This window comes from Pantherophis guttatus, chromosome 3, assembly GCF_059756535.1.
Source record: "Pantherophis guttatus breed Tessera chromosome 3, ASM5975653v1, whole genome shotgun sequence".
Lineage (NCBI taxonomy): Eukaryota > Metazoa > Chordata > Lepidosauria > Squamata > Colubridae > Pantherophis > Pantherophis guttatus.
The window spans coordinates 50,015,493-50,031,908 of NC_142065.1; the positions used below are offsets into that span (position 1 = coordinate 50,015,493).

Sequence of the window (16,416 nt, forward strand, 5' to 3'; positions counted from 1 at the left end):
GAGTTAAAACTACTAATAAGTATTCTTTTTTATAAATGTCACATTATCCTCTAAATATATTAATGTGTTGATATTCCCTCCACATCAATTAACATCAAGGAGGACACATAAGGATGCTTACCACTGAGGATGCATCATGTTTTTTATCTTCATGTTCCTCTTCTTCATCAGGGGGAGGTTTTGCAGGAGGTGGTGGACGCTCTCTCTATAATTTTGAAAAAAATACTCATCAATGCCTCATTTCAAATTCATTTTTGATGCAACCTTAATGTATTTACTGCAGCAAAGCAAATAAGTGATTTCATCAAAATGATGAAACATGTGATGTGGCCTCAGGATACAAATTGTGCCTTATCTTCTTACATGCAACATCATTATAAAATACAAAAGTGGAGAGCCTGCATTATGTACATTTTGTCACTTATCTTCCCTTGGACTTTGTGGACCACACAGATGTCCTAACTATTTGGTATGCAACTTCTCTAATAACAAAATTGGCATAATTATTGTTCAATAAGTATTTCACAGACTTGGTAGGCAGTGCTTGATAGAGTAACCATAAAAGCTTTAGAAAAAATATTCTGATGCCATAATGTATCTATACCTACAAAATTCAGAATCGTACAAGCAGTGCTGTGATACTCTACAGAAGAAAAAAGTTAGACATTGAAGAAGCAGGATAGGAAGAGAATTGATGCATTTGAATTTTGATGTTGAGTAGGCTCCTGAGATTACCATTGACAGCCAAAAAAATCAAACAAATCAACCCCAAATTCTCACTTGAGGGAAAATGGTCAGACTCAAATTATGCTACTTTGGATACATTATGTGAACCTCTAAAGAAGGTTCTAATGCTGGGAAAGGTATAAGGAAAGATAAGAAGAAGATGACCAGGAGCAAGATAAATGTAGTCAGTTACAGTGAAGAAGGGTCCACCATTGAAAGACCAAGTTAGGGACAGTTCGTCATATAGAAAAATCTATGTAGTTGCTAAGATTTGACACTGACTTGATGGCGTGTAATCAATTAATCAGTTAATCAATCAATATTGTTAATATTGGGTTACTGATCTCAGAAGACATTTTAAAAGTTGCTGATATATGCACATATTGCATACGTAAAAACATCTTATATTTCTGTTTAAATTTATTTAACAAATCTCTCATTCTGAATTCACATTTTCAAAGCTGCTATGGAGAGATAAGAAGTAAACATGTCCCATTATGAATTTCTTCCCACAGTCAATAAATTTTCTGCATATTTCACTTATGAATGGATATAACAATATTGGATATATCCAATGTTATATTCCAAATAAAAATATGACTTCCCATTAGAATTAAATAATTTAAATTAAATGATGTAAACACAAAATATAAAATATAGGGTGATCAATTTCACACTTACACATAATTGGTTAACATTAAAATATTCCTAAAAATACAAAATACAGGTGTGCCTCAGAGATATTGCGGGTTTGATTCTAGACAATTTCAATAAAGCAACTATTGCAATAAAGCAAGTCACACCAATGTTTTGGTTTCCCAATGTATATAAAATTGTAGTCTATTCTTAAAAAACAATGTACATACCTTAATTAAAAATACTTTATTGCTTAAAAAAAGGCTAATCATCATCTAAGCCTTCAGTGAGTTATCATCTTTTGCTGGTTGAGAGTCTTATATAAAAATCTATAATATCTATCAAATGCAATAAACCAAGCACAATAAAATGAGGTATACCTTGCTATCTTTAGAAAATCAGTTTTTATCTATCACTGATCTAGTTGACTACTTCTTAGCATTTTTCTCACACAGTTGCAATGTTTTTGCACTGCACTTACCAAGTCCTAAGAGTGAAGCTTATCAACTGATTTTCAGACAGCCTGACACTGATTTCGGTTGAGAGGAGGTGAGCGGCCCAAGGTCACCCAACTGGCTTCTGTCCCTAAGGGAAAAATAATCCCTGCATCTCCTCACTACTCCTCCAGTGCCTTAACTGGCTCTCCTATCTCTGATCTAGTAAATGCCAACCACTGATAACTTCAAAATAAATCTGCATATATTTTGGCTGCATGTACAAATTCATGCTTAACTTTGTATCTTTATAATAAACTGCAACCACCCTTATTTAAATGTGCAATAAATACTCCATAGTATGCTCAAATCCAATACTGTTCTTACTAACTCTGGTGGATTATTTAAATAAAGCTGACTGCTTTCAGAGAAACTAACTTAAGCTATTTTAATTAGCCTATAAAGCCTCCAAGCTCCCCCTGCTGGATTAAATCCATAAATTCCATGACAAACTGATTTGCTGGCTAATTAATATAGTAAAACAGCGCAAACAAATCTAATATTCAAGGTTATTATGGTAGAGTGATTTTTAATCGGGAGAAAACTGGATGAGAAAATGTTCAAAGGAAAGTCACATTCTAGACAAGGTTTTTTTCCCCTTGCTCCTGAATGGTTAAACTGAGCTACATTCCCTAATATATAGTAAAATATATAGTGGTAGAAATTCACCCAAATTCAAATAGCCATCACACTGTGAATTTGGAATAATTCCTGCGAGAATTTCATAACGGGGCAAATGGTCTCCAGGTAGTCAGTAACCAAAGCCCTTAATTATTTCCTATCACTTCCAAACTGTACAACTGGGCCAGTAGTGGGTTTCAATTTAGTTTGCTACCAGTTCGCTCGTGCATGCACAATGCTTCTGTGCATATGCAGAAGCATCTGGGCGGGGCCCCCTGTTGCCACCGCTACCGGTTTGCCTGATCCGGGACGAACCGGGAGCAACCAACCACTGAACTGGGCTATTAACTTATTACAAGTTTGAAGGCCTGGACTTATATCCCAGCCTATTTTCCATAAAAAGAAAAAGATAACACACATCAGGCTACATACAGGTCTCACTGCTGTCACTTTAATACCAGTCATCTCCGCTTCCCTGTTCACAGAATCTCTGTCTGAGGATCTTCCACTGGCTAGGCTGTCCAAAGAATGACAGGAGGTTGCATTGTACAGTACTTCATATGGACACTCTTCTGGCTTGCCATCAACATCTGTTATCAAGTCTGTCACTGCTTTCTCCACATTCCCTATAGAAAGCAAACATGTTAAATCAGAAACAGTTCTATACATCTTCAGTAGCTGAAGTGATCCTATTCACAACTCTGTTCTTTGAAATCCTGGCTACAATCATTCCTTTCCACAATGCCAGAGACATAAAAGGTGGATTTCATTATTTCCATAATTTTCTAATTCATATATCACCTTTGCATATGGCCTGGGAACTGGAGTCATAATATACTTTGTCCACATCTGCAGTTATTTTGACGAGGGAATATGGGGGTGGAGAGAGAACTAGTACTTGACCCCTACAGATCACCAGTGAAATATACTAGATTTTTAAAATTCTTCTTTCACATTATTTTTAATATCTGTTTTAAGTTCTTGAAGGAGATGATGTAGGAATATTGTGGAAGCCATTCCAGAATGTTCTTTATAATCCAAATTAGCTCAGGTAGAAACAGTACTATATGAATCTTCTCAATAGTGAGAGTTTATCTGAACTGAAATGACAAGTTTTTTAAGGAACTAGTTGTAGATAAGAGCCGAGCTATGGGAAGAAGAGAACATTTGTTGTATTTTAAGAAAAGGTGAATTGTTTATACTTGTGGGAAAAGCATAAATCATTTCTTTATATTTCCTTTTTTTTCTATATTCTTATTTTCCTTCCTTTTCTATCTTGTCTATTTTCTTTTTTTTCCTCTGCACTATGTTTTAGTTTATATTAGTTTTTCGTTGTTGCAGCTATAATTTTTTATAAAATTGCTATTAAATAAATAATTTAATACATTTCATATTTTACCTTGAGGTATTCGAACTGAAGTTTCAATAGAAGCAGTTAAAGGTGGCGATGTCTTCTCTTCTGCTGTTGCAAGATTCTTTCTTGTTGTACAGTCTGAACAAATAAAAGAACAACAGAAATAAGGTGCCATGTAAGATACTTGTTACCTGAAGTCTTAAAAAACAAAATACAGTAATCTATTTTTCATATATTTGGATACGTTCTGAATATTTACTATGGGTGAATACAATGTTGTCATTTTACTAATATAGGTAGTCCTTGCTAGCTTTTTGGCTAGAACGATAACACACACAGAAACTCAGAAAGGCTGGCCTTTCTACCCTTCAGAAACGTCATGTTTGCCAACTTTCTAGCCAGGAACACAATATTTCTGAAGGGTAGAAAGGCTAACACACTGCAACTATTCTGAAGGTGTAGCCAGACAATTAGGAAACAGGATGTTTCTGAAGGCTAGAACCTTCATTGCCTGAGGGTCTTCATAGCCTTCAGAACAATCATGGGAAAAGCACCAGCCTCTTTCTATCCTTCAAAAACATCATGTTCACTAGCTTTCTAACCTAGCAAACATGATGTTTCTAAAGGTTAAAAAGGCTCTTTTATAGCCTTCAGAAACAACATGTTCACTAGCTGCCTGGCGGAGACTCGCATTGGCTTGGCACACCTGACAGTAGCTTCACAAAAAGGCAAAGGTAAGGGGACCTGAGTATAGTGGGGTGGGAGAAGTAGGTAGGGAACAGGCTGAGGCCTCCAGGGTTGCAGCAGTTTTATGTGCGCTAGTCGATCAAATGAGCCACTGAGTTGTGGGAGAGGTAGGTGAGTGGGGGGAAAAGGTTTGCAGCAGCCCTCAATCGTAAGGGAGGTCAGACTTTTGCTCAAATTTTGCTCACATGATCATGGGGCACTGCAACAGCTGTAACTTCTGTCAGGGGATGTTTCTCCATTCAGCAGAAATTTATAATTTCAAATGATGACTGAACTTAAGTTGGTCTTAAGTTGAGGACTTTAAAAAAAAATAGATCATGACTTTATCCCATCTTCTTAGATTTCCATTTTTCTTTAGTTCATTCCTTTCAGGAGGGCCTTTGTAAAGTAAATGAAAAGTGGAAGGGAAGGAAATAGGGGGAAAAAACCCTTACTTCTGCTTACCTCTTTTTGACATGCTGACACTGGATTTACATAATATTAAATCTGTCCTCTGTACTCTCTCCAAGTGTAAAGACTTCTTCTTTTCTTCATGCAAATATTAGTGAAGGCCGCTTCCACAACAGTATTAAATGGCCAACAGGGAAGATCTGTGGGATTCCCCGTTTTGTATCTCAATCCCGATGCATTTGCACTATTCTTTCACTAGTCCATCATTAAAAATGACTCCATTTCAGGGATGGGTTCTAAAATTTTTTACTACCGATTCTGTGGGCATGGCTTATTTTGTGGGCATGGTTTGATGGTCATGTGACAAACAATTCTTTAGGATTTAGCAGAGGTACTAGTCTACCAGGCTTTTAAATGCTTGCAGAGCCGTACCGGTCTACCTATTTGTTTTTGGAGCGCACCGGTCTACCCATTTGTTTTTGGAGCGCACTGGTCTACCACCACACTGCCTTTTACCGCTGATCAGCTGTAGGGAGGCCCTTTGAAGCACCGCGGCAAGAGTTTAAACAGTTTTTTGCCGCTCCACCACCACTGAGAGCATGGGAAACCGCTTCCAGGCAGCTTGGCCTCAATTGCCAATCTACCACCACCGAGCGGTTTATAAGGAGCGGATCAGTTCTAGCCAATCAGTTGGGAGGCTTCTTGGCTTCTCAATTTAAAGTCTTATTTTTTTTCCTCTTCTTTGTCAAATGAGCCCTGATTTTTTTCCTTCTAGCCGATCAGTTGGGACTCAGGAGGCAGCGAATAGATTGGGGGCGGGGCCAGGCAGAGGTGGTATTTACCAGTTCTCCGAACTACTCAAAATTTCCACTATCGGTTCGCAAGAACCAGGGAGAACAGGTAGCAACCCACCACTGCTCCATTTACAAACCCATCTATTAAGGATGCATTAATCTGCAAACAATTTATGACTGGAAAATGGTTCTATTTTACTTTTCTTCCTCTGCCTACTTAATGCTATTGTGCATCTTGCAATATAGATGACTTTCAAAGTGTTTGACCTGGAGGTTATAAATCTCAAAAATAAACAAGGGATGCATTACATCCATAACTAATTTGAAATGGGATAAAAAAATACAATGCTGAGGAGACAATGATCAAATTGAGTAAAAACCAGGAAACTATCAACTTAATGCCATATTTTCAGGAAGTACAAAAGTAAGGGAAAACATCTTTTTTGCACAATCTAGTTTTCTTTGTATCCACATTGTATTTAATTGAGCAATGTAGGTCTTTTAGAAATTGCCTAACTGAAAAACAACTCACACATTTTATGGCTCTTAGTGTCTGATGTTAGTGTGCTTCCTATTTCTCCACTTTTGCCCTCTGTTCTTTTATGTTTAATTATTTACCTTCAATGAGAGCTGCTATTTGTTGGCTTTTTTGAGAAGGAAGTTCTCTGACAATCTCCAAAGCGGTCAAGCTTCTGTTATCCTTTATATTCACATCAATGCCTTCAACACAGAGAGAAACTTGACATTATATACAGTAATTCAGAAATGTTGCATATACTCACACAGCAAAATGTGGTAGAAATGTAACTTGCCTTAATCACTTCCTCCTCCTAAATGTACATTTTGGCCCTACATCTATGCTCATTAATTATTATTATTGGTTAAAGCTGCCCTTATGCCATATGAAGGCCCTTAATTTTAGAAGAAACATTTTTAATTTGGGAAGCGCTTTTATTTTAATTATATTTTATTTTATTATAATTTTAAGTCAAGTTTATTTTATTGTATTTTTTAATAAGAAGCACATAAGCCTATACTTAAATGAAGCAGAATAGGAATACTTAAAATAATAAAGCAATAAATATATGTTAAATTATATCTTAAATTCAATTGCAGTGAAAGCAAATAATAATTTCAGAAGGGAAATGAATATACTTTTTTGGAGTATACAACCTCCCAATCTCCAAATCAAATCAGAGGTTCTAGCAATTCCCACTTAGCTCTTGTTAATTTTCCTAGTTTATACTTAAATTTCATGAGGCTTTAGCTTGAAGGAGCAATTAAAAAAGGAGGGTGAAAGATTCAAATTAAATTATGTTGCTCATTCTTAAGAACAATGCTTAAACCTGCTGAATGTTTACAATACTAAGACCACCAACAAAAAAGGAAATCCAAAAATATGTTAAAAAGATCCTCACCTGCAGCTAGCAATATCTGTACCACATCTGTTTTGCCAAACAAAGCAGCTTCATGCAAAGCACTGCCTTTTTCTGTCTGTAAAACAAGCATGGGTTGAGAATGCCATCAGAAAACGATAAAAGTGTATGTCCAGGTAGCTGCTTCACAAACAGAACAGTGGTGGGTTTCACTTACCTTTGCTATCTGTTCACTCGTGCATCACTTCTATGTATGCGCAGAGTGTATTTGATGACGTCTGGGCGGGTGGGCGGAGTCTCCCGCTGCTGCTACTGGTTCGCCCGAACCAGGGCAAACCAGTAGCAACCCACCACTGAAACAGAAGCTTTTTGTTTGTTTATTTATTAGAATTTGTCAAACAAAAATAAGAACAAAAAAACCCCACAATGACAGGGATGATAGGCACGTTAGTGCACTTATGCACCCCTCTACTGACCACTTAAATATGATGTGAAGTCAATTTGTGACTGAAACGGTGAAAATTTGTAGCTGAAACAACTGAATCAGATAGAGCATTCCAGACTTTGACAACTCTATTACAGAAATCATATTTCTTACTGTCAAGTTTAGAACAATTTACACTGAGTTTAAAGCGGCTGTTAGGGTACGTATTATTGCAATTAAAACAAAAAAAGTCATTTACAGGTAAAACATTACTACGTATCATTTTGTATGCAATACCTAGGTCTGACCGCAAGTGATGCAATTCTAAGTTATCCAAACCGAGAATTTCGAGCCTAGTAACATGGGGAAGAGTGCAAGACTTTTCTCATAAAATATGTCTGAACCCGTTCAATTGTAATGATGTCAGATATATGGTGGGGATTCCAAACAGTTGAACAGTACTCTAAGACTGGTCTAGCATAAGTTTTATAAGCTCTAATTAGCAAAACAATGTTTCCAGGAAAAAAAACTGCGCAAAATTAAATTTACAACTCTTAATGCTTTTTTAGCAACGCTATTACAGTGAACTTTGGAGCATAGATCATCAGAGATAAGTACACATACCATATTTTCCGGCATATAAGATGACTTTTTAATACATGAAAATCTTCTCAAAAGTCGGGGGTCATTTTATATGCCGGGTGTCATTATCCTGTAACCAGGCAGACCAGCCCGAAAGGCTCTGACGAGCCAAGCTTTGACCATCCCAGCTGAGTTGCCTGCTAATCAGGCAACTCAGCTGGGATCGCCAGAGCCATGTAAAAGGGAAAAAGTTTTCCCCCTCCAGCTTGCTTATCTTAGCTGCTAGTCGCAATGCTTGCCTTGCTTCGCTTGCCTGCAATCCATTCCATCAACAAGCAATTCCCTGCCTGCAATCAAGCAGGCAGGGAGTTGTGGACTTCAACTCCCAGAATTCCTCAGCCAGCAAAGCAAAGCTGGCTGAGGAATTCTGGGAATTGAAGTCTACAAGTCTTAAAGTTGCCAAGGTTGGAGATCCCTGTTCTATTGGGTAAGTTTTTTCCCCCTTTGGGAGCTTTAAAAAAAATAGTTAATTGGGGTTTTTTTTAGTTGTTCTTTTTTAGACCTAGCCATCTAAAGTTTAGAAAGTTTTAAATTTAGCTTTCATTTAAAAATTAAATTAAAATAAAATAAAATAATATTTGTGCAGCTTTCTGAGATTTAGTGTGTTTCTGTAGTGTTTCACTCTAACTACACAAACACACAAAATCTCACAAAGCTGTATGTGGAATTTTGTGTATGTAAAGTGTGAAAGTTGTTTTTTGGGCTTTTTGTGGCTGTGTGAGGTTCCTGCTTGTTGCAGGGGCCATTTTGGGTCTAGCACAGCTGCTTTTACATTGTGGGTGAGCCAGTTGTGTTGTGTTGTATGTGTGTAAAGTGTGAAAGTTGTTTTTTTGGGCTTTTTGTGGCTGTGTGAGGTTCCTGCTTGTTTCAGGGGCCATTTTGGGTCTAGCACAGCTGCTTTTACATTGTGGGTGAGCCAGTTGATGTTTTTTAATTTTTATTTGGTGTGCGTTCGAAGAGGGGTAGTCTTATACAGCGAGTATAGCCCAAACCCTATATTTTAACAGGAAAAGTCGGGGGTCATCTTATACGCCCAGTCGTCTTATACGCCGGAAACAACGGTAGATCTTTGACAAAGTGAGGGTCATCAGCTAGTTAAATACCACCTAGCTTATACTTGACATTCTGATTATGTTTACCAATATGAAAGACAGAACATTTATTGATCGAAATTTGAAGTTGCCAAATAGATGACCATTCAGACACTGAGTCGAGATCACTTTGCAAAACAACAGAATTATCTGCAGTATTTGTTGCTGTTTATTCCAATTTAAAAACCAGCTTCTTTAAAAATACAGGCTGATCACTCTAAAAATCAATCAATAAGAAATTACAACTAATAAAAAAACCCTCTGAATTTCCCTTTGAATTTGAAACAACCCCCCCCCCCAACAATATCCAGTTGAAAATACAGGATTCAAGCACCACAAGTTCTCTAGCTTACAATTAGAAGAAACCTAGATTTCTGGAGTAAAACAGATCCCATTAAACTTGAAACAATTTCAAAGCATAATTCTATTAAATTTCAAACTTAACATGAATTCAAAATAAACTTATTTAACAATCTTTTGTATTTGTTGGAATTATAAGCTGCTTCAATTTGCCAATTCTGAGCAGCATATAATTGGGATTTTAAAACATATGATGAAGTAAAACAGTGATTAGAAAAGTTCTTATTGAACAGGGAGCTGTGATACTAAATCTGATCCTGAAACATTACTTTAATGTTGAAACTCTTCACACACAAATTTAAACAAATACCTGGTAGTTGTTATCCATGCCAGCCTCCAGAAGTACATGAACAACAGCTTTATGGCCATTTCTAGCTGCCAGATGTAAGGGAGTGTGTTTCTTAGTATTGCAACTTAATAGATTGGGATGAGCATTAAGCAACATCTTCACAACCTCTAGTCTCCCATAGAGAGCAGCTAAATCAAGAGGAGTCTCAAACTTGTTATTGCGCATAGTAGGATCAGTCAATTCCTCCAGAAGAACCTTCACCACTTCCGTATGGCCATACTGAGCTGCACAGTGCAATGCTGTCTCATTGTCGTTATTCTAAGATTACATAAATATAAAAACCATTAGAGTTTAGAGACAATTATAATAAACAGAACATTCGTTTTAAACATAAGTGTATTAAAACAGTTCCAATTCTTTTCCACTATGCATGCAGTGGCTTAGTGAGTACATCATGGTCTCATTGTTATTTATATGTGCACACATTCAGACATTTGCTACAGAAAAAAAAAAGATGAAATATCTATTATTGCATTTTGAGATTATTACTTCTACTGTTCTATAATTTTCTCCATTTTTAAAACTCACCAAGCATTACTTATCCATTCAATAAAAGTTACTATAATGTCTACAAACTTACATTTTGCAAACCAACAACTTGATAATATAGTATTTCATAACTGTGTTCTTTCTCTCTGGAGAATTCACCTTTTATTAATTAATCTGACGTTATGTTGTTATTACATTTAATTTTTATTTCATACAAAAGGCCGCTGCTATTAGGAAAGTATGACTAATATTATCAATTTATGGAAACTAATTATCTGTCAAGAAACAGCTCTTTCATGTGACCAAATGCTTTTTTGAAATTGGACTTCATAAGTAATATCGGGAAGTCATTGAAGTATAAAATAACATTGGGTTAAACCCCATGTGTAAACCTAAGTACTTTAAGATTCTAGTTGATATGTAAATGGACACAAAAATTTCATTCAAACTGTTTGTGTCTTTAAACATTTAAATGGTGTGTGTGTGTCTGACTGTGTAATTATAATGGCTAAATGTACATAAACAAAACCCTGGCTTCACCAGAAATGTTTCAATTGATAAAAAATAAACAAATTAGAACTTTAACAGTTTTACTATACTGGACAAAATATAACAGAGGTATGTTTGTGATTTATTTTTGTTCTAGCAGTATCAACAATGTTCAATGTCTCATGGGCACATGACAAAACTAGCTGAAACAGAAAGGAAATAGATGAACAGTCAGACTGCTTTACAAAAAATACATGGAATGTACAAATGACAGTTACTATGAACAATGACAGACATGCACAAACGTTCGAAAAATTGAGGAGGACACTTCCAACGATGGCAAAGAAACAATTCAAGCCAAACATTTGCCAAAGAAAAACAGATTTATAGTGAAGGTGATTCTAAATGAGGTAATGCATCATTCAGCAGCATGCAGAGAATCTCACCATGAATAGAGGGGAAAGCATATGGTTTAGGATTTATATTTAAGATGTAGGGTTTAATGAAAGATAATGAAGAACAGTGGTATCTTCTAGCCACATTATATTACAAACTATACATAATGTACTACATCAGTAAACATTGGGGGGGGGGACATCAACTGGACTAAAGATAGTTCTCAGGTAAATTGAGTTCAAATCCTAAGGGTTTTATGGACATATAGATACAGGGTTTTGGCCAAAGTACAGAAGTATTTTGCCACTGTCATCTTCCAAGATTTTTTTCCCAATTGCACAGTCTAACCTACAGCCCTAACCTGACCCTTTGTTATCCCATCAATAACTAGGCCTACTGCTGCTTTTCTTGTGGGAGAAACAAGGCCAGCCTTTTTTAGAAAAAAAAGGATTAGTATGATTAATATCTTACTGTTGCCATCAAACTCTCATTTGCCTTTTAACCAAGTCTTTAATTAGACATTTAAATTTGCTGCTCAACAACATCTGAAGATAGGTATTTCTGAAATGCAAAATTTTATAAATCCTTATAAAGCCCATGTTTGATTTCAAGTTTGTGGCAACAATTATTTTTATTTATTCTATTCTAACAAGTTTGGATGCCACTTTTCAAAACCACTTTTCTACAACTGTTCAAATCCAGCTGTGTATCCAAATAGCTGCACATCTGACAGAACTTAAATCTGAAGAATCTTCATTAGAAAATAGAATGAAATTGCTACTCATTAAAAGGATGGCCCGGAGTGTTCCCTGATTTTCAAAAGCTTTAGTCTATTAATGCAAAAATATCCAAGATTGATTTCTATAATTTTTAAGAGAAAAAGGAGAAAAAGCATCATTTGAAAGTCAAAATAGTAGTCCGCAGCTTAAACAGCTCTTCTTTTGCCCACTGATCCCTTTATTTTGAAGACTAAGGAATGCTTCTCATGGATATATGAACTAACAGTTGCCAAAGTATACTTGATTTGCAATTGGTACAGTACCTAAGTAATAATTTGTATGTAAAAGCACTAAATATTAAACAGAAGCCCATAAAACTGAGACCGTAATCATAATTGGCAAAGAAACCCAAAGAAACTCTATGAAGAAATAGTTGAGGGAAAGGATAAAGCAGTGACTTAAAGTGAGGTAATTTTTAACTATATTAACAGTAGAAAAAATATTTACAATTTTTATGTATGATCATACAATGTTTTTATGTATCATGATTCCTTTATGCATTTTGTATTCAAAAACTGTTAAGTCATTTTGAATATGCATATATTTAATCTCAGTAGTTGGTTTATAGTGGAGCTTCTTCTGACAGTCAGATCAAAGTACCTTTTAATTATAAACAAATGTACATATATAATTCAATTGGGAAAAAATGCACAAATGTCTAATTAACAATTTGTCGAAATCCACTGTTTAACTATCATTCCTCTTCTATACTGAAATGCCTGCCATCACAAATTAAACATTCATAAGCATTTCCCCTAGTTTTCTGTGTGCCTTATATGAAGTAACAAAAATCTGTGTTTGCGGACACAAGTCTTCGGGTCAGAATTGACTCCTGGCAACTGTCCAGACAAGTTCCAGCAGTTCTGTTCATAAGATTTTAGAGATGGTTTGCCATTGCCTACTTCCTAGGGTTGATAGAAAATGACTGGATCAATATCCCCAGATGGTCTTGGCCTCTAAGGTGGGATGACAACTCGCAGTCTTCCAGTTTCTAACTTGATGGATGCCTCAAACTCTATATCAAACTGGGTCCCAAACAAAATCTCTAGTAGTACTTTAAAAAAATGTTTTGTGAAATAAAAAGCATAATTTCCAGTTAGTCCAGAATACCCCAGTCAGCCTTGGGAATTCTGGGAGTTGAAGTCCACACAACTTCAAGACAAGATTGAGAAATATTGATCTACTATATGGAGAAGATCAGCATAACTCTCAGAAGTATTTTTTAAAATAACGTATTTTATTATATATTCATTTCTATGCAGTTTAGCCTTCCAAGTGAGCTTAAAGAAATATGCTTCTAGGGCTGCAATAGTTTAAACCGTTTGATTTTATAGTATTCACTAATTAAAAATAATACTAAGATACAAAAGGCTTAGAAAATAGCCTTGTAGAAACATATTAATCTCACTTTCTTCTTCAGCCTTTTTAAGATGTAAAATATCTTTTATTTAAACAGACATTAATGCTCTCCAGATTTCCAGAGGGATCTGGTTGGCGGAAACAAAACAATGAATAAGCCAGAGGTATGCACTTTTTTTTCTATATCTTCACCTTGCTGTTGCTGGCATTTCTACTAAAGATTACAGAGAATAGAACAAGGGGCATTTTTGTGTACTTTTGGCATTTTAGAGTTTGATTTATTACCTACTTAGATCATATTCAGAGAAACTGATGGCTTACAGATCATGTTTTTGCTTCCACCCAGAAACGAAGAAAACCAACTAAGAAATAATTTAAAAAGCACCATAAACTCTATACTGCAAATAAAGTGGTGGGAAACTACATGTGGCAGGAATGACATTTGCCTGAAATAATTATTGTATTAAAATTTAACTTCATTGAGTCAGTTTGGTACCACTTTTCTAGCTAAATGATCAAATGCCTTGTGGATCATAATTGTAACATTTTATCATGAGGTGTATATTATAATGGCTCATATAGTGTGTGATAATTTATAGAAATGTATAACTCCTAGCAACATTCTTTTTCATTTAATGGAAAAATGTATCACCAAGAGTATCTACTTTTTCTTCTTTCTATAAATCTCACAAGTAGATAGTGACTTGTTATTATTAATCTGTGGTACAGATTTTTGAACACCACACAAATTAAGTATGAGAGTTTGGAATTTGGAGTTTGGAATTAGAGCGCTCCATGGCTTAGGACCAGGGTACTTACGGGACCGCCTTCTGCCACCAGTAGCCTCTCACCGGCCAGTACACTCACATAGAGAGGGGCTCCTCAGGGTACCGTCGGCCAAACAGTGTCGACTGGCAGCCCCCTGGGGGAGAGCCTTTTCTGTGGGGGCACCTGCTATCTGGAATGAGCTCCCCCCGGAGATATGGAGAATCCCGGATTTACGCACCTTCCGCCGTGCCCTCAAGACCTATTTATTTCAACAGGCTGGCCTGGCCTAACTTCCCTTTTAATTGTAACTTTTAAAATTGGTTTTAAAACATTAGGGGTGTTTTAAATTGTTTTGGGCCAAATTATTTAATGGGCTTTTATATTGCCTTTTAAATTTTGTAGTTTGTGTGTTTTATCTTTCTGGCTGTTCACCGCCCTGAGTCCTTCGGGAGTAGGGCGGTATATAAATCTAATAAAATGAAAATGAAATTAAATTAAAAAGATCTATTCAGACACAGAGAATTAGTTTTAGAGTTTTTTGGATTCCAGTTTTGGTACTTAAGTAAATTATATTGCTTAATGTTCTAACTTATTTAGAGATAGCCAAGGCCATCACAAATTTCATAAATTTCCTAGCTAAATATATATACACATTCTGCAATAAAAATCCATTATGACAAAAGTGATTATACTCCTTTGTTTAGGTGCAAATATTTCAATTGTTATATGAATTATCAAAAAGAAAAAATAATTCGATCTATTATTTAAATTGGTAGTTTTCTACAATGATTTTAAAAACATTATTCTGTGGTGGTGCAGTGGTTAGAGTGCAGTACTGCAGGCTACTTCTGCTGACTGCCGGTTGACTCAGCCTTCCATCCTTCCAAGATAGGTAAAATGAGGACCAAGATTGTTGGGAGCAATATGCTGACTCTGTAAACCGCTTAGAGAGGGCTGAAACAGCACTGTGAAGCAGTATATAAGTCTAAAGTGCTATTGCTATTATTTCAACTTCTGATTTAAATGTCTAAGCACTTCAATTTCAGCATTCATCATTGAGTTTATCTACTTTAGACTGAAAAATACAGAGACAGAATATAACAGTTCTGAAACATCCTTAATGTCTAAAAACTGTCATAGACATATAGGAAAAACTGAGCAAAAGCAGAGTAATGCTGCAATCCTCACCAAAACTTATACATTATGAATCTTAGTACAATGCAGACTATCATTTACCATATCAAACATTGTTTACTCTACATTTACAGAGTATATTCACTGTGAATCTATAAAAGCATGTAATTTAAACTAATTCACCCTATTTATCTCCAACTTTGATAATCTTAATATATTTAAAAGCATACCCATGGAGCCCAATTTGATTTAGACCTTAAAAAATCAATATTTAAGATGCTCCAATTTGATGGTCTGAAAATTAAAATAATAATTTACAACAAATATTTTGAGATTCATTATAACAAGGAATCACTTAAGATACTTCTAAATATTAGATTAGATTATCTGTGAAGTAATTTAAGATTTTCAGTATTTTTAGATTTGCTTTTCTGTTTTTGCCTTATGATTACTAGAAGCAGAAGAATGGGCCATATTCAGTTAAAGAAACAATCAGATGTGAAAAAGGAACGAGTGAAATAAGGAAAAAAATGTACATACATTCACACAAATGGATACATGAATACATCCATACAGACAATAAAGGCATTGTTGTCCTCATATAAGAACTAACAGAAATAGTTCTCTTATGTGTTATGTAGCATACAAAATGCTACACTATTAGCAAAATGAAGTTCAGTATTGCTAAGAATGCATACCTTTTTTGGACAGTATACCATAAACATAATCAGTATTATTCCCTTTCTTATTAAATAGAGAAACAATACCAGAATGTTTTGAATTTATATATTTGAATGCTATTATTGATTTGGGAATCAACAAGTACCCCAAATCTACCAAGTCAAAAACAATGGTAGACCTTGTTAAGCATCAAGTAAACTTTTACCAACCAGCCAAATCAAACATGGCTTAATACAAATTTCACATTAAAGAGATTGCATTTTCAGTCCTCCATGGCCATTCCCAAATAGGCAATATCAATGAACTAGATGACAAGG

At 35.5% G+C, this 16,416-nt stretch overlaps 1 protein-coding gene across 22 annotated transcripts in view; it reads right to left on the reverse strand.

The window, feature by feature from the left end:
• Positions 1-16,416, reverse strand: part of ANKS1A (ankyrin repeat and sterile alpha motif domain containing 1A) — a 128,999-nt gene that overhangs the window by 69,180 nt on the left and 43,403 nt on the right. For all 22 annotated transcript variants that reach the window (XM_087891040.1, XM_087891038.1, XM_087891039.1 and 19 more), the window contains 6 exons: positions 9,966-10,262; positions 7,181-7,256; positions 6,381-6,482; positions 3,877-3,969; positions 2,910-3,103; positions 122-205 (listed from right to left, as the gene is read on the reverse strand). In XM_087891040.1, the coding sequence (XP_087747166.1) occupies positions 122-205; positions 2,910-3,103; positions 3,877-3,969; positions 6,381-6,482; positions 7,181-7,256; positions 9,966-10,262 (846 nt within the window). The remainder of the gene's footprint in view (positions 1-121; positions 206-2,909; positions 3,104-3,876; positions 3,970-6,380; positions 6,483-7,180; positions 7,257-9,965; positions 10,263-16,416) is intronic.